Source organism: Coregonus clupeaformis, chromosome 39, assembly GCF_020615455.1.
Source record: "Coregonus clupeaformis isolate EN_2021a chromosome 39, ASM2061545v1, whole genome shotgun sequence".
Lineage (NCBI taxonomy): Eukaryota > Metazoa > Chordata > Actinopteri > Salmoniformes > Salmonidae > Coregonus > Coregonus clupeaformis.
The window spans coordinates 17,236,072-17,259,171 of NC_059230.1; the positions used below are offsets into that span (position 1 = coordinate 17,236,072).

General features: G+C 44.3%; 2 protein-coding genes and 1 long non-coding RNA gene across 3 annotated transcripts; 1 reads left to right on the top strand and 2 right to left on the bottom strand.

Moving 5' to 3' along the window:
* Positions 1 to 2,395: 2,395 nt before the first annotated feature.
* On the bottom strand, positions 2,396 to 3,398 carry LOC121554505. Its single transcript, XR_005997705.1, has 3 exons — positions 3,358 to 3,398; positions 2,936 to 3,072; positions 2,396 to 2,797 (listed from the first exon to the last, which is right to left on the bottom strand). It is a non-coding gene; the product is annotated as an uncharacterized LOC121554505 (long non-coding RNA).
* Positions 3,399 to 5,285: 1,887 nt separating this feature from the next.
* On the bottom strand, positions 5,286 to 7,586 carry LOC121554504 (zinc finger HIT domain-containing protein 1). The gene is made up of 5 exons (XM_041868109.2): positions 7,421 to 7,586; positions 6,742 to 6,918; positions 6,472 to 6,551; positions 5,890 to 6,059; positions 5,286 to 5,704 (listed from the first exon to the last, which is right to left on the bottom strand). Exons 1-5 carry the CDS (start codon positions 7,443 to 7,445, stop codon positions 5,683 to 5,685), a joined length of 474 nt encoding a protein of 157 aa, XP_041724043.1. The 5' UTR covers positions 7,446 to 7,586; the 3' UTR covers positions 5,286 to 5,682.
* Positions 7,587 to 9,075: 1,489 nt separating this feature from the next.
* Positions 9,076 to 22,850, top strand: LOC121554743 (coronin-1B). The gene is made up of 11 exons (XM_041868473.2): positions 9,076 to 9,532; positions 11,412 to 11,617; positions 12,740 to 12,862; positions 15,438 to 15,567; positions 18,123 to 18,304; positions 18,651 to 18,770; positions 19,009 to 19,113; positions 19,231 to 19,376; positions 19,546 to 19,603; positions 19,814 to 20,140; positions 20,492 to 22,850. The coding sequence occupies exons 2-11, from the start codon at positions 11,414 to 11,416 to the stop codon at positions 20,612 to 20,614; spliced, it is 1,518 nt and encodes a 505-aa protein (XP_041724407.1). The 5' UTR covers positions 9,076 to 9,532; positions 11,412 to 11,413; the 3' UTR covers positions 20,615 to 22,850.
* Positions 22,851 to 23,100: the final 250 nt, after the last annotated feature.

The following is a 23,100-nucleotide window of genomic DNA, read 5'->3' on the forward strand; positions in this document are numbered from 1 at the left end:
TGCAGGATTCTTTTCCTGCTGTAGCAAACTGGCTAAAATTAAGATCCTACATCTGTACAGACAATTGTGAATAAATAACATGTTCATTCACTCCTTTTACTTCACTGACATAAAACAGGAATTCTGGGGATAGAATAGTATAGAAGGGCTGTTCTACATATACAGTTGTAAACATGCTTATACGGTAGGCTTAACTAACTGAGTTGCTGTGTGTCTCTACAGTATACACAGAGGATACCAAACATTAAGGACACCTTCCTAATATTGAGTTGTACCCCCTTTTGCCCTCAGAACAGCCTCAATTCGTTGGGGCATGGACTCTACAAGGTGTCGAAAGCATTCCATTTGTGTCAAGTTGGCTGGATGTCCTTTGGGTGGTGGACCATTCTTGATACACACGGGAAAATGTTGAGTGTGAAAAACACAGCAGCGTTGCAGTTCTTGACACACTCAAACCGGTGCACCTGGCACCTACTACCATACCCTGTTCAAAGGCACTTAAATATTTTGTCTTGCCCATTCACCCTCTGGCACATACAGTATACACAATCCATGTCTCAATTGTCTCAAGGCTTAAAAATCCTTATTTAACCTGTCTCCTCCCCTTCATCTACACTGATTGAAGTGGATTTAACAAGTGACATCAATAAGGGATCATAGCTTTCACCTGGATTCACCTGGTCAGTCTATGTCATGGAAAGAGCTCCTAATGTTCCTAATGTTTTGTAGACTCAGTGTAGTTTGTGCAGGTTATGTCTTGTGTCTCTGTCTCGGTCTGTCCGTGTCTGTCTAGGGCAGCTCCATCATGTTGTGTTGTTCCAGTACGCTCTGTGTGCATGTGTGTACTTCTCTCATAACAATGTTGAGCACCTGCCCAGCCTCCTCCTCTTTGCTCACACACACTATGTTGAGGAACAGTCTTCTGTCTGGCAGCGCTACAAACACCAACTCAGCCGCCCTGCTGATCAACGGTGGGCCAGGGCCATGGTGTACGCATCCCTAGGGAACAGGGGCAAGGTTAGGGTTAGTGTGTATGTGTGTGTGTGTATATGAGTGAGAGAGCAGGTATCTGCCCTTTACCTAACAAGTCCTCACTATATCATTCATGGCAAGTTTAAAAGGTGTTCCCCTTATAAAAACTCTCTCTCTCTCGCACACACAAACACACACTCGTCGTACTTGATGAGTTCGTCCCCGCTGTAGAGGTGGTGCTCCAGCAGAACGTTGTCAGAGTGTGCGCCATGGAAGAGGTCAGGTGGAACATGAGACACCACACCCGGAACTGTTGACCTGGACACACCTGGAGAGGGGGCACGGAACCCAACACTACACCCCTGTCACCCTGTTGTCCCCCACTCTGCACCTCTCCTGCATCTGGAATAACAGGGGTTTCCGGCTAGAAGAGGAGAGAGGCGGAGAAGAGGAATGCACAAAAAAAAAAAGAGGTATCACATCATTTTTCCTATGTATCTTCACAGTTGTATAATAAAATATTTCACTTTGTTTTACACTAGAATATCAATTGCACTAATGATTTTCAAATATAACTAATATAACTACATTATTAATACATTTTCCTACAGACTAAATATCACGTGTGTGTATGTGTGTGTGTGTGTGTGTGTGTTACTCACCTTTGGACGGTAGAAATGGAAACTTAGACTGGGGTGCCAGGAGGTCTCAGAATCACACATTCCAACCTGAGCAGCGAGAAAGAGCCTCACGGAGAACAGTTTCAGCTAAACACTATGGTTAAAGTGGAAACTCAGGGAGCCAGAAGGAGCTGAGGAAGAGCAGCAGAGCCATGATGGAGGCCAGCAGCAGGTAGTGTTGCAGTCGCTAATAGAGTCCCATCTTGTCTACACAGACAGGTACTGTCCTGATGAACACCACCCTTCACATAGCTTACCGGTAGTTAACCTCGTCCCCAGGTTAATCGCTACCGAGACAAATTCGGATGGTGAGCAAATCTAACTGGTAGTAAACGGCTATCGCCTACTCTGTATTTCTCTACCTATAGCTCATCTCTCCCTCTCTTTTTCTCCCTCTGCTGTCTCTCTGTCATTTCTCATTCTTCCTGTACTCTCTATGCCTCTTACACTCTTTCTTAGTACTGTTTTCCTTTCCCGCTCTTTCTAAATGTAACACAGTAAACATACGCTTCCTATTTAAGCCACACCCCCTGGAACACTGAACTTGACCTATAACCTTTGGCTTTTATCTCAACCCCTGTTACATCACCTGTCAGCCAACACACACACGAGCAGGTAAGGTTATGATGTCCCTGTATCTCATGATGTCTCTGGACTCTGGCTATGAGTTGGAACTTATCAGGGATGTGACACCCACACACACCCACCCACACCCACCCACAATACTGAGACAAACAAGTGTGTTATGATACATTTTATTTATTCCAGAGAGAGGCATACTTCAGCTCAACACATTGCTCTCCATGTCTTACATGAAGAGTTACAGTGTGTGTAAGTCTGTCGGTTAGTTTGCATTGTGTCTATGATGTTAATGTGTAACATGTTTATTGTTGGCACATGGCAGTATAGATCATGTATCATATTCAGTTTTCAACTCCAGGCCCTGGAGGGCCACAGTACTGGTTTTCATGAATATCAATAACATTGACACTATACAGCAGATGGTTTCCTCAGAGGCACTTTAACTTAGTCTAACGCAATGTCCCATTGGACAGCCTGGGACCCGCCTGTCTTCTCCCATTGGCCGTGGAGTCTGAGCGGAGTGTCTGGTTGGTTGCTCCTGAGGCAGGGGCAGAGCTAGGAGTCTGGTGCACAGAGAGCGAGAGAGGGGGGAGCGGTTTATATTTACCACAGTAGGTAAGTTCTCACATCATCCCCCAATACTTTCTGTCCTCACCCCTGCCAGAGAAGACAGTGGTGTGAGACACACACACACACCTTACCGTTACACCCCTGCCCCGTCCACAGAAGACAGTGGTGAGTCCTTTAGAGATGGAGACGTGCTTCATAGGACGGGACTGAGACCGACGCAGCTCCGTCAGCAGCTCAGGACTGGAGAGAGAAAGGCGAGTAGCGCGACCTGCACACACACACACAAATATTATTGTACACCACTACACTACACACAGCAGCACTTTACTGGAGAGACACATACACACATTACTACTGTATTATTATACTACTACTACTACTACTACAACAACAATGCTGCTACTACTACAACAACAACGCTGCTGCTACTACTACGACTGCTACTACATTAGCTATACCCAGTAGCTGAGAAGTGGAGAGAGACTAGCAACACATTACTCAGACTATACTAATCAGTACTACACCATGACACTGTTCGAAAACGTACACTCACCCTCTGTAGTGGGCGTGGAGGGGGAGAGGGGCTGTGGTGGAGAGTTAAAGGGGGAGGTGGGGGAGAGAGGCTGAGGTGGGGAGGTAAGGGGGGAGGTGGTGGTGGAGGTAAAGGGTGAGACCAGGGGGGAGCTGGGGGAAGTGAGGACATCGTCGGTGTCGCAGGAGACAGTTCTGAGACCACGGCTAGCTCTCCTCAGAAACTCCGCCTGGAGCTGGGGACTGGACAGACGGAGGGGTGGAGGAGTGGAGGAAAGAGGGGGAGGAAGGGAGGCTACAGAGGTGGAGACGGGGGGAGAAGGCTGGAGGGGAAGGATTTGGGGTCTAGCAAAGTCGTTGTCGGGGGAGGCAGCTTTGGGAGCTCTCCTCAGAAACTCAGCCTGGAGCTGGGGACTGGAGAGAGAAAGTGGAGGAGGAGGAGGGGAGGAGACGGGGGGAGGAGGGGAAGAGGGCTGGAGGGGAAGGGTTTGGGGTCGAACTGAGTCCTGGGGCGAAGGTGACGTCGACAATGTCATCGGAATGATGAGGACTTCTCCGACTGGATACTGAAGAACAAGAAGAGAGCGAGAGAGATAGAGGAGAGAAGGAAATAGAGGTAGAGAGAGAGGCGGTTTGGGGTAAGAGCAGACGTTCTGCAATGGATGCTGTTTAATTGTGCATCACAATCAAATATTCCGATATCTTACCTCCCTCCTCTCCATGGCAGCAGCAGTATCAGTGGGAATCTAGCCTATTACCCTGCACACAGAAACACACACACACAAAACATATTCACACAATCTGTGCAGTGCACACACCTCTTACCCAATACGAGCCTTGCGCTCCTCAGAGAACACAGCTTGGCCAATCACAGCGTTGCCTATTGCCACCGTTGAAGGAGATTTTCAGCGTCAAATAAAAAAAAAAATCGAAAATAAACACGCAAATTATGCTTCTCTTCTCAGAGCTCGGTGAAAACTGCGTTATTTGGCTATACCCGGCGGAAATGAAAGACAGCGGTAGCCTATAGTTTATTGTGCGTATTGATCAACGAGCCATTGATCCTAGGATCAGAAGGATTAATCTGCCCGCGGTCTCTGCCATCCCCCCAGTGGTTTAGGGTTTGGGTATGGTAATCTGATCCTAGATCTGTGTTAAAAAGGACGACCCATAGGCTACACCCATTCATTACATCCTACTCACCTGGTGCGCTTCAGCGATCGGCTCGCGCTTTACAGCTCGAGGCGTCCCCGATCCGCTGCTAGATTCGCTTGCCAGCTGCCTGTTACTAAATTTCCGTACACACTCCCTCACCGGGCAAAGTCTGCTGTGCGAACAGGTAACCGATTATTATACCGAGCCTAGCCCAGTCATCCACACAACGCACGATGCACGCGCAGCTTTCACTCGTTGACACTCCCAAGTGCTGTCAATAGGCTACAACAAACACACCAAAACACACACTCCGACGTCCTGTCTGTGCCAAATTCAGCGCTACCCTTCACGCTCTCTTTCTCCTCCATCCGCGCACATTAATAATTGACGTCCTTTACAGCTCGAGGTTCAGGGGTTGTTGCCCTTGGTTACCACTTGACCCCCCCACCCCCACCTATAATTGTATAGCCTATCCAGTACATGCAAAACATTAACATATATTCAACCACTGCTAGACTTTAGTCAGTTATGCAGAAGGTTATGTGTGTGTGTTTGTGCAATGGTTTCAGAAAATACAGTTCTTTTATTCATCCTCCTGGAAGTGAATAAGCGTAAAACCTGTTGTTCCCTCTAGGAACACTCCTCCCAAAAACAAACATCTGTATACAAACCTGGACTAGGGTACACCCACCAGTCACAAACATGCTCCGCGCAGACACACAGCCGCCCGCACACACACACACAAACGACAAAATACAGGAGGCTAAGCTAAAGCATAAAGGACAGCAGACAGAGTCATATCTAAACATGTTTAATGAATCATCACAGCAGGACAGACAGACAGACAGAGACATATGCATGGGCCCAAGATACCCCCTTACTACACACCATCCGACACAAACCCATCCCTCTCCTTCCTGTCCCCCCCCCCCTTCAGGTCTTACTCCACAACACTAACTTCACAGTGCTATGCCACTGTGTGCATGCTGTAACGTTCTAGCAGTGTTCCCCATCGTTCTCTGGTAGCCTTCTCTCCATAGCATCTCTGGGGAGACATTGTAGCAATGTTCGGGTACACTAGTAATTCTCCGTGGTGCCGTTCCTGTATTGTTGTAACATTCTAGATAGCTACAGGTGGATGAGTTTACCATCCAAATTCTGTGAGCATGACCAAATATGATCAGATTAGCAGCTACAGAGTCATCTTCAGACACCTGATAGAGAGAGAAAGATGTGAGGCTGATACACAATACTGTGTGTGTAGATGTGTGTGTTGTTTTCAATGTGTGTCTGCACATGATGCATGCATGTTACCTGGTCTCTCTGTGTGTGGACAACGTGTGTAACAGTGCGTGTGTGTATACAGTGTGTGGAACAGTATGTGTGTAGTGTGAGTTACCTGGTCTCTCTGTGGGTTGTGAGGCAGCGTGTGGAACAGTAGCGCCCCCCACAGGAGCAGCAGGTGTAGGGCGAGGGAAATCCACAGACTGAGCAGAACAGACGAGGGGGGAGCGAGGAAGGAGGGGCTGCAGCCGACAGGTAGTTAGGCTCCTCCCTCTCAGACACGTTCTGCCAATCACAACACAGCAGGGCCAGGTTAGGGTTAGACTCAGCAAAGATGGGGAGAATCTCATTTGGTTTTGCTCAATCCTGCGTCGTCTCTCGCCTCCTTTTGAAAAACGTCCTAAGGTAATCGAGGAGAGGCGGCGAGGAGAGGGAATGTGGATGAAAATGCGCTTGTAATGAGACTCCTTCTCCACTAGCGAGTCAGACAAATTATGTTTACAGGGGTGGAATACCCAAATAAAATGTGTAAAGTGATAAAACAAATTTAGCTAGTTGTATAAGACATTTTATAGATAAAAGGATAAGTGGCATTTCTTTCTTTTTTTAACAGCTGATTCAAATGGGGTGTAGCGGGTACACTTCTGCGCTTGCCACCGCAAGGATACCTTTGAGGTGTCCTAGTTCTATTATCTACCTCCTCTTCTAGTAGAGTCTGGAAGTTTTTGCGGAATCTCTGTTTGAAGTGATCGCCTCTAGTTTTCCTCTTCTTCTTACCTAGAGACAGGAAGAATGACGGAAGGAGGAGGAAGAGAGAGGCAGGAGAAAATGAGCGAGAGAGAAAAAAAATGGAGAGAAGGGGGAAGTATACATGGGAAAATGTATGTAAAGCTCTCAACCAACTCCTCACAGTAGCCCTGGGCAGGTCTAAAAGGTGTTCCTCACACACAGTCACATTCAAACACACCAGGTTCGTCGCCTTCGCTAAAGGCAGGTAGGCGGGCGGTAGGACCGGTGGGAGGCAGTGAGGAGAGAGGGTCATCCTGGAAGTTGTCCTTCTCTAAAGCATCCAGCTGGCGATTTAACCTCCGCTGGCGTGTTGCATCATCTAACACACGCCTCTGTCCTGCCTCTGCAACACGGGCTGGGGGAGGGGAGGGGGTACATTTTCTATAAAACATCCAATATCTGTAGTTTTATGGATTAAGTCATTTTTGTCAACACTGGTGTCATGTTTTAAAGGCAATAGTAACAGTAGCCTAAACCCTCCTGGACCGTTACTGGGTGTGCAGGCTTTTGTTTTAGCCCTGCTCAAATACACCTTGCTGTTGGAAAAGTACTGAAAGTGACTTTCTGTTGTCATGTACTTCCTCTCACTTATTTCGTCTGCTTTAGGCTGTCAATCAGAGATGCTCTATAATGTTTCAGTATAGCATGTCAAACATACTAACTACCGACACATCACCGCCGGTTAGCCACTTAGCTAGCTAGCCAGTTAGCAAGCTCAAGTGACAAACGAAATTCTACGGTTGTTTAGTCTTACTACTTGTCATGTCTTTGTGACTTGTACTTAAGTTATGTACTGGATATAGTTAGGCTATTATAACCAGAAGCAACTATTTATAAGAAAAGAGGGTTAAACTCACCCGAAGACTTCTTCTCAAAAACCATTTGTTCCTTCCTTAGCAGCAAGCGTGTTTGGATGATCTACGGCGGCCTACAGCAAACAAGTTGTTGTTCTTCTTCTTTGAGATTGGGTTGGCGGATCGTATACACCGCCACCTATTGTACTGGAGTGTGAGGCCAGCCATTGCCTACCTACATTAAATGATCTTCATTAGTCCTGTTCCTCTAAGAAAGTGAAATAGAGCATTGACACCACTTCCCTCCCCCCACTACACCACCCAAACCTCAACCCCGTCCAGCCTTTTTAACCCTTTCACACACTCTCCCTATCTATGTCATACAGTTCACAAAATATCAATACATGCTCTACCGTTTCCTCCACAAAACACAGCCTATTTCATCCACAATGTGACACTCAAATAATAATCTATTCCACACAACGGCCTCTCACTAAAATGCTTGTCATCCAGATCGATTTACAATGGTGAACGCATAGATTTCATTTTCCCCCCCGTAGGAATCGAACCAACAACCTTAGCACTGCAAGCACCATGCTCTACCAACTGAGCTACACGGGAGATTACATTCATACGCCCCACCTTTTCCTTTACTGACCGGTGCACGCGATAAAATTACTACTAGCATCGAAGAGTTTTACAACTAACCCAAGATAGACCACTGCCTGTCGTTAACATTGGGAACAAATTAGTCATTGTGGGCAGAACAAGCAAGGAGATGGGCAGAGCCAAGCACAAGCTAGAGAGATCCTATTGGCGCGTTCTATAAAATATTTGCATATATACTCTGTAAAGTGCGCGTGTGCAATAACGCAATTCTTGTTTGCACTCCTTCTAAACAACGCGATTTTTTAAAACTTTGGCAAAGGGTAAGTCTACAAAACTTAGTCCACTCTGTTCATAACAGATTTTAGTTTTGGGGACCGAAATCTGTATTGATATCAAATGCTTAATCGATGAGAAGATGTGTAGAATGTCGTCCAAAATCCATCTCGTTCCATCTTCTCCCACTACCGGCCACTGGGCTTCTATAGTCCATATTTTGTAGTGAGTGGAAACGCCAAGTTGATGGTTCACATTTATACATCCGGTGAAATATCTGTCTCATTGTTTTATGTGCTAGCATCCCACGCACTCCCTTTTGCCCAAAGTTATTTTATTTTATATTATAATTAATTATATGCCATTTAGCAGATGCTTTTATCCAAAGCGACTTACAGTCATTTTATGTAGCGCATTTCTCTTTGTGGGACATGAGCATGAAATTACAATCATATTTATAGGGGTGATAAATAGATAAGGGGGGGGGCGAGATCAGATGGGACCATTCTAGCCAATGAGAGGGCAGATACGTACAGGCAAAACTCCGATATAAAGTTTATTTTATTGTATTTTTTGTTGACGAAATGTCAAGTGCGTCCAATTATATCAGTGCATTTGTAACAACCTAAACATTACGAAACTTTTATTCCATTAAATAAGCCTCACGTAGCAAATTAGCAATACAAAACTATGTTGACCAAATTCGACACTCTCTCATTGACCTCCATTAAAAACATCCTCACTTCGTGGTCTTATTTCGTGGACAGATTTTGAGCGGTGTAAACTCTCTCGCTTCGCCTCTTCCTCTCTGGCTACATCCACTATATCCTGCCAGGGGCGGAAGTCAGAATTTCTGTTCCAAACATTAATCATTCCAACACGGAGTGCGTAGTATCAGCATCTTTTCCGTCGCACGCCCATCATTCGCGGTGACCATTCCCTTGTCTTCGTCTACAGTTTCATTTACGAATCTTTTGACATGCTTGCTCAAGTTAAATATTGCATCACAGATACGCAATTTTGAAGCAACCGGGTGGGCAATAATTTTGCATCAGGATTGTGCGCTGCGCGTGTTTGTTTTTGTTGAGCGCAAATCATCAATCACCTGGCTGTGTTTAATCATCTACAACAATTATTTCCTGCCATCGTGGTAGGTCGGCTGTGTAGCCGTCTCTCCAACATAGCAAAGGATTAAGTTACTGCTGGTGGCGGATTATTGTATTGGCTTCCTCTTGTCACGGTCTAGTTTTGGCCTTTTTATCTTTTCCAATTAAGAGGTTGTCTGAAATCGAGGTACAGTAATGGAAAAAATATGTCCTTCTCTTTGTAAAACATCTTGCTATTGTATTTACCTTGCCTAATCTCTTAACCACACATTGTCGACCCTCTTCTCGATCATGTAGACTACTTAGGTAATTTGTCGTCTGTGACATTCATTCCCTTAGTTGTATTTTGTGTCCTTATATGGATATTTTCCGACCCCTCTTTTCAATTCATGTTGACGCTGATGATAATGTGCATTGTGCAGATAATCTATTTGCAAACTACACCTACCACTCCCACAGACATTCCTACGTTCAAATGATTAGGATGCAAGCCAACGTTTCGTCATGTTATTATAATTTACAATCAATCCGTTACTTTGGAATGTAACATATGTTAACACCCTTGATTAGATTATACTGTAGCGTCAACTGTAAAGAATTGGGTATCACCCTGCATAGGCCTATAGAATTAGCCCCCCCCCCCCACACACACACTACTCCCCTTCCCTGTGTTAGATCATGCCCTCTTGTCCAGCCAGCCTTGACTGTTCATTTTAGAACTGACTGACTCACAGTATGGGGGAATTTGGTTGTTTACTTGCTTCCTTATCCCCAGCATGAACATTCATTAAATGTTACTGACTAACTGAATAAACACGTTTTTGTTAGTCAGTGCCATATCGTGTACTTTGAGCTGATAGGGGTTTCGCTGAAAAATACTGTTTGTTTATAAGCTTGACTCTTGACATTGTAGCCTGCTTAAGGTTGTTCTTAAAAGAACATGGCTCAGTTTAGGAACTCATTGGCCTACCACTTGCCTAGTTCTGACTTGCAAGAAGTAAAACTAGCCCCACCAGAATTCTAATGAATTCTAACCACCACTTCCATGTGACTATCTCAATATACACGGAGTATACCAAACATTAGGAACACCTTCCTAATATTGAGTTGCACCCCCCCTTTTGCTCTCAGAACAGCCTCAATTCGTCAGGGCATGGACTCTACAAGATGTCGAAAGCGTTCCACAGGGATGCTAGCCCATGTTGACTCCAATGCTTCCCACAGTTATCAAAGTTGGCTGGATGTCCTTTGGGTGGTGGACCATTCTTGATACACAAGGGAAACTGTTGAGCGTGAAAAACCCAGCAGCGTTGCAGTTCTTGACAGTCAAACCGGTGTACGTGGTACCTACTACCATACCCCGTTCAAAGGCACTTAAATATTTTGTCTTGCCCATTCACCCTCTGAATGGCACACACACAATCCGTCTTAAGGCTTAAAAATCCTTCTTTAACCTGTCTCCTCCCCTTCATCTACACTGATTGAAGTGGATTTAAGTGACATCAATAAGCGATCATAACTTTCACCTGGTCAGTCTATGTCATGGAAAGAGCAGGTGTTGCTAATGTTTTCTATACTCAGTGTACATTTGATGAGGTAGATGTCTTGGAAGCATGATACATTTATCAGGTGAGATGGGGCTGCATAGTTAGTAGAGGATAACAGATTTGTCACGTTATTGCTTAGGGTGCATTATGGGTAACTAATAATTTATAATGTTGAAATAAATGTGTCTCCATCCCCTATATCACACACTCACAAACTGAAAATGTGTATATTGTACAATCAATTGGTAAGATAGAGGGAGCCAAACATATCACATTCATTTATACATATCCACTGTATACATGAATTGTGGGCAAAGTTTGTTTCAGTCAGTCTTTGGTCACGTTCATGACCTTTGATCACATACTTTTTGTTAAATTCATGCTGTCGATAATATATGTTAAAGTCTGACCGTTTTTATCCCCATAATGCAAGATGCTTTGAAAGGCAGTGACCAACAATGGTCACCGAATTGACAAAAGTGATCTGCTCGAACGCTCCCAATATCTCTCTCTTCACAGTCATGTCGTTCCGAAGAGGCGTGGTCAGACAGAGCAAGTTCAGGCACGTCTTCGCCCAGGCTTGGAAGGCAGAGCACTGCATCGATGACGTCCGAGTGTCCCGTGTCACATGGGACGGGCCCCTCTGCGCTGTGAACCCCAAATTCACCGCAGTCGTCATCGAATCAGGCGGAGGAGGGGCCTTCCTAGTTATGCCACTCAACAAGGTTTGTGCTAGCCCCGTTAAGCATCCACCCAGTGGTGCCTGGAGAAGTGGGTACACTCAAATTGTTCCCCAAATTTTGCAAACGGCCCACCCGGCGAAAGGAAAGGTGCCCTGTGAAAATGATATGAGAAACAGTCACATACACTCTGAATGACCTAAAATGATAAATCCCATAGCCAGCTTTAATATTTTTATTGCTCTCAAAGTCCATAACAAACCCACATTAGGAGACCACTTTTGATGTCTTGGAAAAATCTAAGAAATGTAGATTTTTGGTTGTAGTTACCCTTTAATTCAAGTGCACAGGCACCTAGCACTGTTGCTTGTTTAGTAGTGTTTCTGTAGCTCATGAGATGGAGTTTCCTCATGTGTTCTCCTGTTCTATTGGTTTTCTTTCAACTTTCTTTCATTGTGTAGCAGCCAAAGGCATTATCCTGGTCATATTAGCAACCCATGATAGTTGTTGCATCTTTAGATCTCCCCTCTTTCTACATTTCGAACGGATATTTCCATCTTTGTCCATGAAACCGCTCGCATGTGCAGTGTGCATTTTAGAATGCTGTTTTCCCGCACATTACATTTTGGAACATTCACGTGTAGGCCTGCTGCCTTGTGCACATTGCTGCGCCTAAAGTGTGAAGAAATAATAGTTTATCAACATTTTAAGCTAAACATTCTGATTTGTTCCATCAGCCTTATTAATTGATACAGTGTATACCTCTACTACACTACTTTGATACGCATTGTGGGGATTAAGAAGTGAGTATATGCAATGCCCACTGAAAAATAAGTGGGTATATGGTATATACCTGCGTATACCCTCCACTACTCCACGGCATCAAACCTCTCTCAGATGGAAGATAAGGATCAATACCCTAAAAGTGCCCACCTATCTTGATATCTTATTCCTGCAATTGTATCACAAATGTAACTGATTAAAGGCCTATTATTATAATAAACTATTTGCATTGTGAAAAGTAATGTACAATTGCATATAACACCATTGATACTCCCAACTGTAATTTTTTTCTAATAAAGGACCACCATTTGAAAACCACTGACCTAGGGTTTTGTACTAATCAGATGATGATGATAACCATGCCCACCTGCTTCTTTCCCACAGAGTGGCAGAATTGACCAGGCCACACCCACAGTGTGTGGACACGCAGCTCCAGTGCTGGATGTCCAGTGGTGTCCCCATGACGACAACGTCATCGCCAGTGCCTCGGAGGACTGCACTGTAAAGGTAGGTGGTGATGTGAAGGTAGCTGCCCTCTAAAAAGGAAACATAAGCAGTTATAGGGTTGCAAAGGGAGGGTATATTACTGGAAACTTTCAAAGTTTAGCAGTAAACTACCAGAATTTATGGTAACTTTAAAGTGTTTTGGGGAATTGTATCAGATGACATCTAGTGGCCTTTTTGGATACTTCAGATTATCTCAGGCGTCTGTAATTATCTCTGTCCCTCTGTGTGGCCTTATCACGTAAAATATACAAAATAATCAACAAGATCAAAAATAGAATGACAAAGCTGTAGAACATTATCCTAAATATGAACCATCAACATATTAAATACCATTGGCATCCTTTATATATTTGTTTACATACTTTTATTTATTTTACTATGTCAATATGTCTTCGTTGTAAATTTTTTGGTGCCAAACTAGTGGCAGTTGTAAAAAAATAAAATAATAGTATTTGAAAATAATGCCATTGTTGATTAGGTTTTATTTTTTTCATTAATTAGGCTATTTTCTTTTGAAACATATGGTCTATCCACTAGAAATCCATGGACAATATGGACATATATACACTGCTCAAAAAAATAAAGGGAACACTAAAATAACACATCCTAGATCTGAATGAATGAAATAATCGTATTAAATACTTTTTTCTTTACATAGTTGAATGTGCTGACAACAAAATCACACAACAATTATCAATGGAAATCAAATTTATCAACCCATGGAGGTCTGGATTTGGAGTCACCCTCAAAATTAAAGTGGAAAACCACACTACAGGCTGATCCAACTTTGATGTAATGTCCTTAAAACAAGTCAAAATGAGGCTCAGTAGTGTGTGTGGCCTCCACGTGCCTGTATGACCTCCCTACAACGCCTGGGCATGCTCCTGATGAGGTGGCGGATGGTCTCCTGAGGGATCTCCTCCCAGACCTGGACTAAAGCATCCGCCAACTCCTGGACAGTCTGTGGTGCAACGTGGCGTTGGTGGATGGAGCAAGACATGATGTCCCAGATGTGCTCAATTGGATTCAGGTCTGGGGAACGGGCGGGCCAGTCCATAGCATCAATGCCTTCCTCTTGCAGGAACTGCTGACACACTCCAGCCACATGAGGTCTAGCATTGTCTTGCATTAGGAGGAACCCAGGGCCAACCGCAACAGCATATGGTCTCACAAGGGGTCAGAGGATCTCATCTCGGTACCTAATGGCAGTCAGGCTACCTCTGGCAAGCACATGGAGGGCTGTGCGGCCCCCCAAAGAAATGCCACCACACACCATGACTGACCCACCGCCAAACCGGTCATGCTGGAGGATGTTGCAGGCAGCAGAACGTTCTCCACGGCGTCTCCAGACTCTGTCACGTCTGTCACATGTGCTCAGTGTGAACCTGCTTTCATCTGTGAAGAGCACAGGGCACCAGTGGCGAATTTGCCAATCTTGGTGTTCTCTGGCAAATGCCAAACGTCCTGCACGGTGTTGGGCTGTAAGCACAACCCCCACCTGTGGACGTCGGGCCCTCATACCACCCTCATGTCTGAGTCTGTTTCTGACCGTTTGAGCAGACACATGCACATTTGTGGTCTGCTGGAGGTCATTTTGCAGGGCTCTGGCAGTGCTCCTCCTGCTCCTCCTTGCACAAAGGCGGAGGTAGCAGTCCTGCTGCTGGGTTGTTGCCCTCCTATGGCCTCCTCCACGTCTCCTGATGTACTGGCCTGTCTCCTGGTAGCGCCTCCATGCTCTGGACACTACGCTGACAGACACAGCAAACCTTCTTGCCACAGCTCGCATTGTTGTGCCATCCTGGATGAACTGCACTACCTGAGCCACTTGTGTGGGTTGCAGACTCCGTCTCATGCTACCACTAGAGTGAAAGCACCGCCAGCATTCAAAAGTGACCAAAACATCAGCCAGGAAGCATAGGAACTGAGAAGTGGTCTGTGGTCACCACCTGCAAAACCAGTCCTTTATTGGGGGTGTCTTGCTAATTGCCTATAATTTCCACCTGTTGTCTATTCCATTTGCACAACAGCATGTGACATTTTTTGTCAATCAGTGTTGCTTCCTAAGTGGACAGTTTGATTTCACAGAAGTGTCATTGACTTGGAGTTACATTGTGTTGTTTAAGTGTTCCCTTTATTTTTTTGAGCAGTGTACTATATATGAAAACATAAAAATAAAAAAAGTTATTATAGTATAAATGACTAAAGTTACCATAGATTACCTGTTAATTACCAAAATTAATGAAGATTCCGGTAACTGCTAAATTACCAGTAGCTTTGCAACCCTAAGCGGCTCACTATTATTTATGATCAAAGGTTCAACCCTTGTCCAGACCTTTGCGTTGATTGAGGCATAAAGCTGAATGAATAGTCATAAGTGTTTAAAAAGGGGAAATAACAGATGCGCTATTATATGATACTATTAAGATTGCGTTATGATAAATACACTACTATCAAGAGGGTATATCTGTGTTGAAAATGCTGCAGATCAGCAGATGCATGCTGACGGAAGGGAGGGTCATCTGTATGCTCTACCCCTGTAACAAAGTGTTGTTATTGGCTGTGTTGTCTATTAAAGGTGTGGCAGATCCCTGATGGAGGGCTGACTGGACCAATGACAGAGCCCGTGGTGACACTGGAGGGCCACAGTAAACGGGTGGGAATCCTAGCCTGGCACCCGACAGCTTTCAATGTCCTCCTAACTGCAGGTAACTTAATCTATCTGCACCTCATTGTCGTACGTCAGAGCGTTGTTGGCAACGCATGGCAGAGGACAATGTCTGCACCTTAAACAGTGTATGTCTGCCTGCCAGTTTGGACTATCCAGGCCACTATTCACAAGCAATGCCTCCTATGTCAATGAATGTGTGTGGTTTAAGCTGCAAAGAAAGGTAGACTAGACATATTGATAGTAGTGTGACACACTTTGGTCACCACCAGTCATGATAATGTGAGACTGCTTATGCAAGGACTTTTATTTTGATGTATAATAGCTCCGTAGTCTGAGAAAGAGGACATTAGTTTTTTGGGGGGGAGGTGTTGCATGTAGTCACAACTGTAAATAGACATGCTGATAGTGTTGGGACATAGCTTGGCAACGAGTCAGGGTAGCATGTAGTACTAGTCACGCGTGTTGAACATTGGACCTCCAGAGAAAGCTAGTATGTAGTAGTCAGTAAACGGTGAGAGTTGAAGGACAGTTTTAAACATACTGGAGAGGTGTTCCATGACAGACCGTGTTTTCCTGCCTTGCAATTAACAGCATGTGCTGCACGTTTAAAGGAGAATGTGGTTAAGGTTAACGTGAAACTGAGTATCCTTCAAGAGGGCATCAGAAGGTTTCAACATTTCAAAGCAATTGATTTGTCTATGTACAGTTGAAGTCGGAAGTTTACATACACCTTAGCCAAATAAATTTAAACTCAGTTTTTCACAATTCCTGACATTTAATCCTAGTAAAAATTCCCTGTCTTAGGTCAGTTAGGATCACCACTTTAATATGTCAGAATAATAGTAGAGAGAATGATTTATTTCAGCTTTTATTTCTTTAATCACATTCCCAGTGGGTCAGAAGTTTACATACACTCAATTAGTATTTGGTAGCATTGCCTTTAAATTGTTTAACTTGGGTCAAATGTTTTGGGTAGCCTTCCACAAGCTTCCCACAATAAGTTGGGAGAATTTTGGCCCATTCCTCCTGACAGAGCTGGTGTAACTGAGTCAGGTTTGTAGGTCTCCTTGCTCGCACACGCTTTTTCAGTTCTGCCCACAAATTTTCTATAGGATTGAGGTCAGGGCTTTCTGAAGGCCACTCCAATACCTTGACTTTGTTGTCCTTAAGCCATTTTGCCACAACTTTGGAAGTATGCTTGGGGTCATTGTCCATTTGGAAGACCCATTTGCATCAAAGCTTTAACTTCCTGACTGATATCTTGAGATGTTGCTTCAATATATCCACATAATTTTCCTTCCTCATGATGCCATCTATTTTGTGAAGTGTACCAGTCCCTCCTGCAGCAAAGCACCCCCACAGCATGATGCTGCCACCCCCGTGCTTCACGGTTGGGATGGTGTTCTTCGGCTTGCAAGCAACCCCCTTTTTCCTCCAAACATAACGATGGTCATTATGGTCAAACAGTTCTATTTTTGTTTCATCAGACCAGAGGACATTTCTCAAAAAAGTACGATCTTTGTCCCCATGTGCAGTTGCAAACCGTGGTCTGGCTTTTTTATGGCGGTTTTGTAGCAGTGGCTTCTTCCTTGCTGAGCGGCCTTTCAGGTTATGTCGATATAGGACTCGTTTTACTGTGGATATAGATACTTTTGTACCTGTTTCCTCCAGCATCTTCACAAGTTCCTTTGCTGCTGTTCTGGGATTGATTTGCACTTTTCGCACCAAAGTACATTCATCTCTAGGAGACAGAACGCGTCTCCTTCCTGAGATCTTTTTTCGGAGTTCTTGGCTGATTTCTTTTGATTTTCCCATGATATCAAGCAAAGAGGCACTGAGTTTGAAGGTAGGCCTTGAAATACATCCACAGGTACACCTCCAATTGACTCAAATGATGTCAATTAGCCTATCAGAAGCTTCTAAAGCCATGACATCATTTTCTCTAATTTTCCAAGCTGTTTAAAGGCACAGTCAACTAAGTGTATGTAAACTTCTGACCCACTGGAATTGTGACACAGTTAATTATAAGTGAAATAATCTGTCTGTAAACAATTGTTGGAAAAATTACATATGTCATGCACAAAGTAGATGTCCTAACCGACTTGCCAAAACTATAGTTTGTTAACAAGAAATGTGTGGAGTGGTTGAAAAACAAGTTTTAATGACTCCAATCTAAGTGTATGTAAACTTCCGACTTCAACTGTATGTGTCTGTGTTACTTAGAATGGTATGTCTGTATGTCTATACGTTTCGTCTGTGCCAGTAGTTGTATGTTTGTCTGCATTTTTATATGTTACGTCTCTGTGTATCCTTTTGATTATTTGAATGTTTTGCATATACATATTTATTTTGGTCCATACAACGATGTTGCGTTTTTAATATCTGTGAACTCTTAAAAATCAAATCAAAAGTAAAGGACAACTCCTGCACACATGATTTGACCACTTCACATTTATTGAGATCGACGTTTTGGTAAAATAAGCTTGGTAGCGTGCGTGTTAACCCTCTTCTGTGAACTTAGTTTTGTCTGTGCTTTCCCAGATTCTGTGTTTACGACTGTTTTTGACTGATGCAACTCTCTCTCGCTCTCAGGCTGTGACAACCTGGTGTGCGTGTGGGACGTGGGCACGGGGGAGCTGGTGTACCAGATAGCCGATGCCCACCCAGACCTGATCTACAGCGTGAGCTGGAACCGGGAGGGCAGTGCCATCTGCACCGTGTGCAAGGACAAGGCGCTGCGTGTCATCGACCCGCGACGGGGGACCGTCCTCAAGGTACATCTTGTCTATCCCATGTATGACACGCATGCAAATGAATTGAAATAAGTAAAATGAATAGTACCAAATACCATAAAATGTCCCTTATTATCCTTCAAGGAGAAATTCAAGAACACACAGCAGGCCAAAGCAAATAAGCACCACCTTGTTCACATAATGTCCTTCCTATGAAAGAAAGCGACCTTTGCCGTGCTAAATTGGATGCAGCTAATCAGCACTTGTAAATACAGCATATTTGATATGTCTACATGAACTACAGTCTACTGGCTGTACATAGAATTACTTATTGACATTGACTCTACCTTCCCTTATAACACCTGTGATGTTGCTGTGTGTGTCTCAGGTGAAAGAGAAGGTCCATGACGGCACCCGGCCCATGAGGGCCGTGTTCCTCTCCGACGGGAAGATCCTGACCACAGGATTCAGCCGCATGAGCGAGAGGCAGCTGGCCTTGTGGGATACGGTATGGCGGATAGATGGATACATTTCATAAACAGGACTTTGCAGAGTCCTATGGGAGTGTATGGGACATTGACGCCTCAGAACCTATGCTCTGACTGTGTGGTAGAGGAGAGTGTTGAGCTAAGGGATCATGACAGTACAGGTCAGGTCAACCCTGTTTATTTTCCCTTGACGCAGCACTGAGGGGTTCGCTACACACACTGACCAGATGTTCTAATGATTGGATCTGTGTGTTGCAGAGGGATATGTCTGAGCCAATGGCAGTGCAGGAGATGGACACCAGTAATGGGGTTCTCCTCCCTTACTATGACCCTGACACCAACATGGTCTACCTGTGTGGAAAGGTACAGTAAACCCATTTCCGACAACATTTTCAAGAACAAATTCAGCTGGCGGCATATGATCAGATCTCCCCCACCGGATGTTTGGTTTAGCCCCGTTTATCTGTTGATCACTCTCAGGGGGACTGCACCATCCGGTACTTTGAGGTGACGGACGAATCGCCCTATGTCCACTTCCTCAGCCTGTACAGCAGTAAAGAGCCCCAGCGAGGAGCAGGCTTTCTCAGCAAGAGGGGCGTGGATGTCAACAAGTGTGAGATTGCCAGGTGAATTACTTGAATTGTTTCTCAGTGTATTTGCTCTCTTTGTCACCCCTCCTTTCCCCCTCATACGTTCCCTCTTTCATGCCCTCCCACTGTAAATCATCTCTCTTGTCTTTCTTTCATTCTCTTTCTCTCTCTTTCTCTCTCTCTTTCTCTCTCTCTCTCATTGCAGGTTCTACAAACTGCACGAAAGGAAAGTAGAGCCCATTTCTATGACAGTACCACGGAAGGTAAGCTGCCTTGCACACAATTTGAAACGAGGCCTTCCTCATTTATGACTATGTTCAAATGGCCATACTAGCACACCACTTACTAGCATGCCCAAAACATTGCTTTACACTAAGTGGCATGCTAATGTGGATATTGGAACCAGTCACGCTTGAACAAGTTTGTCTCAAAACGATCTCCCTGTGACCCCCCTCCCTCTCTTGCCCCCTCAGTCAGACCTGTTCCAGGGGGACCTGTACCCGGACACGGCCAGCGTGGAGCCCTCCCTTCTGGCTGAGGACTGGATTGCCGGGCAGGACGCCCCGCCCCTGCTGGTCTCTCTGAGCGGGGGCTACGTGGGTGCCCCCTCCAAGAACAGGGACACCCTCCGGAACAAGCCTAAGCTGTCGCCGCAGGGCTCCGGGACGGACTCTCCCCCAGTCCCCTGGCAGGCCGCAATGCCCACCGCAACAACCAGGGAGCCGGAAAGCGAGGGGGTGGGGGTGGTGCAGCAGAGGGTCACTCAAGGAGAAGGAGCACCCGATAGGGTGAAAAGAGAGGTGAGAATGGAGTTTGGGTAAAAGAGGGTATAGCAGTAGGCATAGCAGGGGTGTATTCACTAGTGCAAAACGTTTTGTAACAGAAAACGTTTTGCGACAAGAACGAGAGTTTCTTATTGGTCAAGTTCAGGTTGTCCCTCCGTGTTTTGGTCTGTTTTCTTCAGTTTTGGTATGAATAAGAGGTTAGAGAAGTAGGTATGAGTACGGACATAGAAGTGCCAGAAAAGTGTTGAGTAGACTTATGTAGTGCCTTGTGGATTTAGGATGTTAACATGTATGTGACTACATTCTCCCTCTTAACCTCCGTCTCGCCCCATCCATCCATCCATCCATCCCTCCCCCCCGCTCCAGGAGGAGGTGCTGAGCGAGGTGCTAGCGGAGGTGAAGGCCCTGCGTTCAGTGGTCTTGGCCCAGGGCCAAAGGATCGAGATGCTGGAGAGGCAGCTGGTCCGCATTGAGGACGGGGACGTCTGATTGGCCGAGGGGCGTCACCACTACACCCAAAGGGCGTTCTTACTAAAACTCCATAGACCATAGCCTTACTAGAATCAACAACAGTACCTTAAGCTGTGTGGGAGTGGGAGGATGTAGTGAAGTGTAGCTCAGTTACTAAACTGTGTGAATCACAGAGGGGTCGAGAATATGGTGAACTATTATAGTGAAGGTGTACAGAGACCAATTGGATTCTGTGGGTGAATCTCAATTGTATTTCCTTGTTTCCTCGTGTCCTCTCTCCTCCTCAAAACGCATTGGAAGGAGGCATTGGAGGAGAATGTCAGAGGTTCCTACCCTCGGACCTTCTCCTCCAATGCGTTTTGAGAAGGGAGCGAGGAGGACACAAGGAAATACAATTGAGATGCACCCTACAACTCTTTAGATGCTGCTTCAGTTGGAGATATAGGATGAAGGGGGATAATCTCCATAGGACTTCCATACTGCAGTAAGATATGTTACCGGTTTTTATTGAGGAGCATTGATGGTGACACTAGTTGAAGGTGTATACATTTAAGTATCCAATTATGTGTATCACTACAAAACTTAAGACATGAGGATTCAATTGTAGCCTACTCACGAATCCTTATGCCATACAGTATGACAACTGGCACAAAGGTCTATGTTAATTTGGCACATTTACAAAATGGCACATCTGTATACATTATTTTGTTTTATATGAATACACCCTCAATAAGTGATATCAAGTAGATAGGCAGATTTACAGTTCCTGCGCTCATTTAAGCACTCAGTGTGAATCCATTAGGGATTGTTTAATCGGGTAGTTAGAGCTGCTAATCGTGATGCATATCAAACGCCATACAACATTTTATTATTCATACTTATACATTTGTACATGTATGCATCTATACATTATTTCCATTCCGTCATAGGAATCTATTAACCTAGATTAGCTGAAGAGATGAAGTCAGACCATTGGTATTATCAATATAATCCTGTATGCTAAAATCGCTATACTGTTTACAAAACTGCACTGGTTAATTGCGATTGGATAAGTTGTATTAAACTGTGCTGGATGGCGACTATATTGACATATAAAGAAAAAACATTGGTCAATATCCAAATAATGTTGATTTTGATATGAAGTGCTTTTTCTTACAAATTATGTGAAGGACTTGAGTTGGAGGTAGCTTAAATGATTGCTATCATGTATGTTAGTCTCTTGTGTGATTTGTTTTTGTTTTTTTCGAAGAGAAGGTAACACTACATTTGTGCTCCCCAACTTAAGTTGTCTTGGGTGAATGATCCCCCTTTGGTGAAGCCAAAAGCAGACGGACGAGCAACATGCAGTATAATTTTTCACAAGGTGTTATAAGCTTATAACAGAGAGTTCAAGTAAAGTGTTACCTAAGAAAATGTGTTCTGAGTAGAACGTACTTAACGTCACACCATTTAAATCATAGCAGTTCTATGAGTGTCATGAGGCACAGAACTAAAAAATAGTTGTATTTATTGTTTGAATGATGTAATCCAAGTCAGTAGAACGAAATAGAATTGTCTTAGACCAGTGGTATTCAATTTTGTTCAGCGGGGATCCCATTTTTTCCACAATAATTTCTCACAACCCCACCCCAAAACCAATGACAACCTTAAAATCTGTACATTATGATTTTTACATCCACAACCATCCACAATACATTTACTCAATAAAATTGTATTTTCAAGTTATCGTTCTCAAAAACGTTTGTAAATTGTCCCATACAATAATCTGTAATCTTACCCCCAAAAATGTGGCGACCCCACTGCAGTTCGACACAGACTTTGAATACCCCACTGTCTTAGACCAATATAGCACCAGCTGTTGTATTTGAAGATAGGAAAGAAAGGGCATAAAATGCTCCGCTGTTAGATGGAACAGAAAAATAATTCACTGTGTTACATTTTGATTTTTTTGCATTTATAAGCAGTTTATACTTCACCCTTTTGCAGCCTCTGGTACAGTTCACATCTAGCCTGATCCCAGATCTGCTTTAGGCTGTATTGTCGACAGTGACCACAGGAGTAGGCGAGACGGCACAAACAGGTCTGGCACCAGGCTAGTTCACATCAGGCTCTTCACATGATTAATTGATTTACTTGATTAATATTTATTTATGCACTGTCATACTACACACCATGTTTTGTGTGTGGTTGTGAACCAATAGGGGATGAAAATGACACTCCACTGTGTGAATATTCCAATAAACAGTCCTCCTTTTGCGGTTGTAGAATGGCCACTTATTAACCCTCTCAGGTCACATGACAGGAAGTCATCGCTGTAAATGAAATTACTTCATAAGCCAGTGTATTGACACACCAAAAATAGAAAAGTGAGTATACAAAACATTTCCATGACATAGACTGACGAGGTGAACTCTATGATCCTTTATTGATGTCACTTCAATCAGTTTAGATGAAGGGAGGAGACAGGTTAAAGAAGGATTTTTAAGACTTGAGACATGTATTGT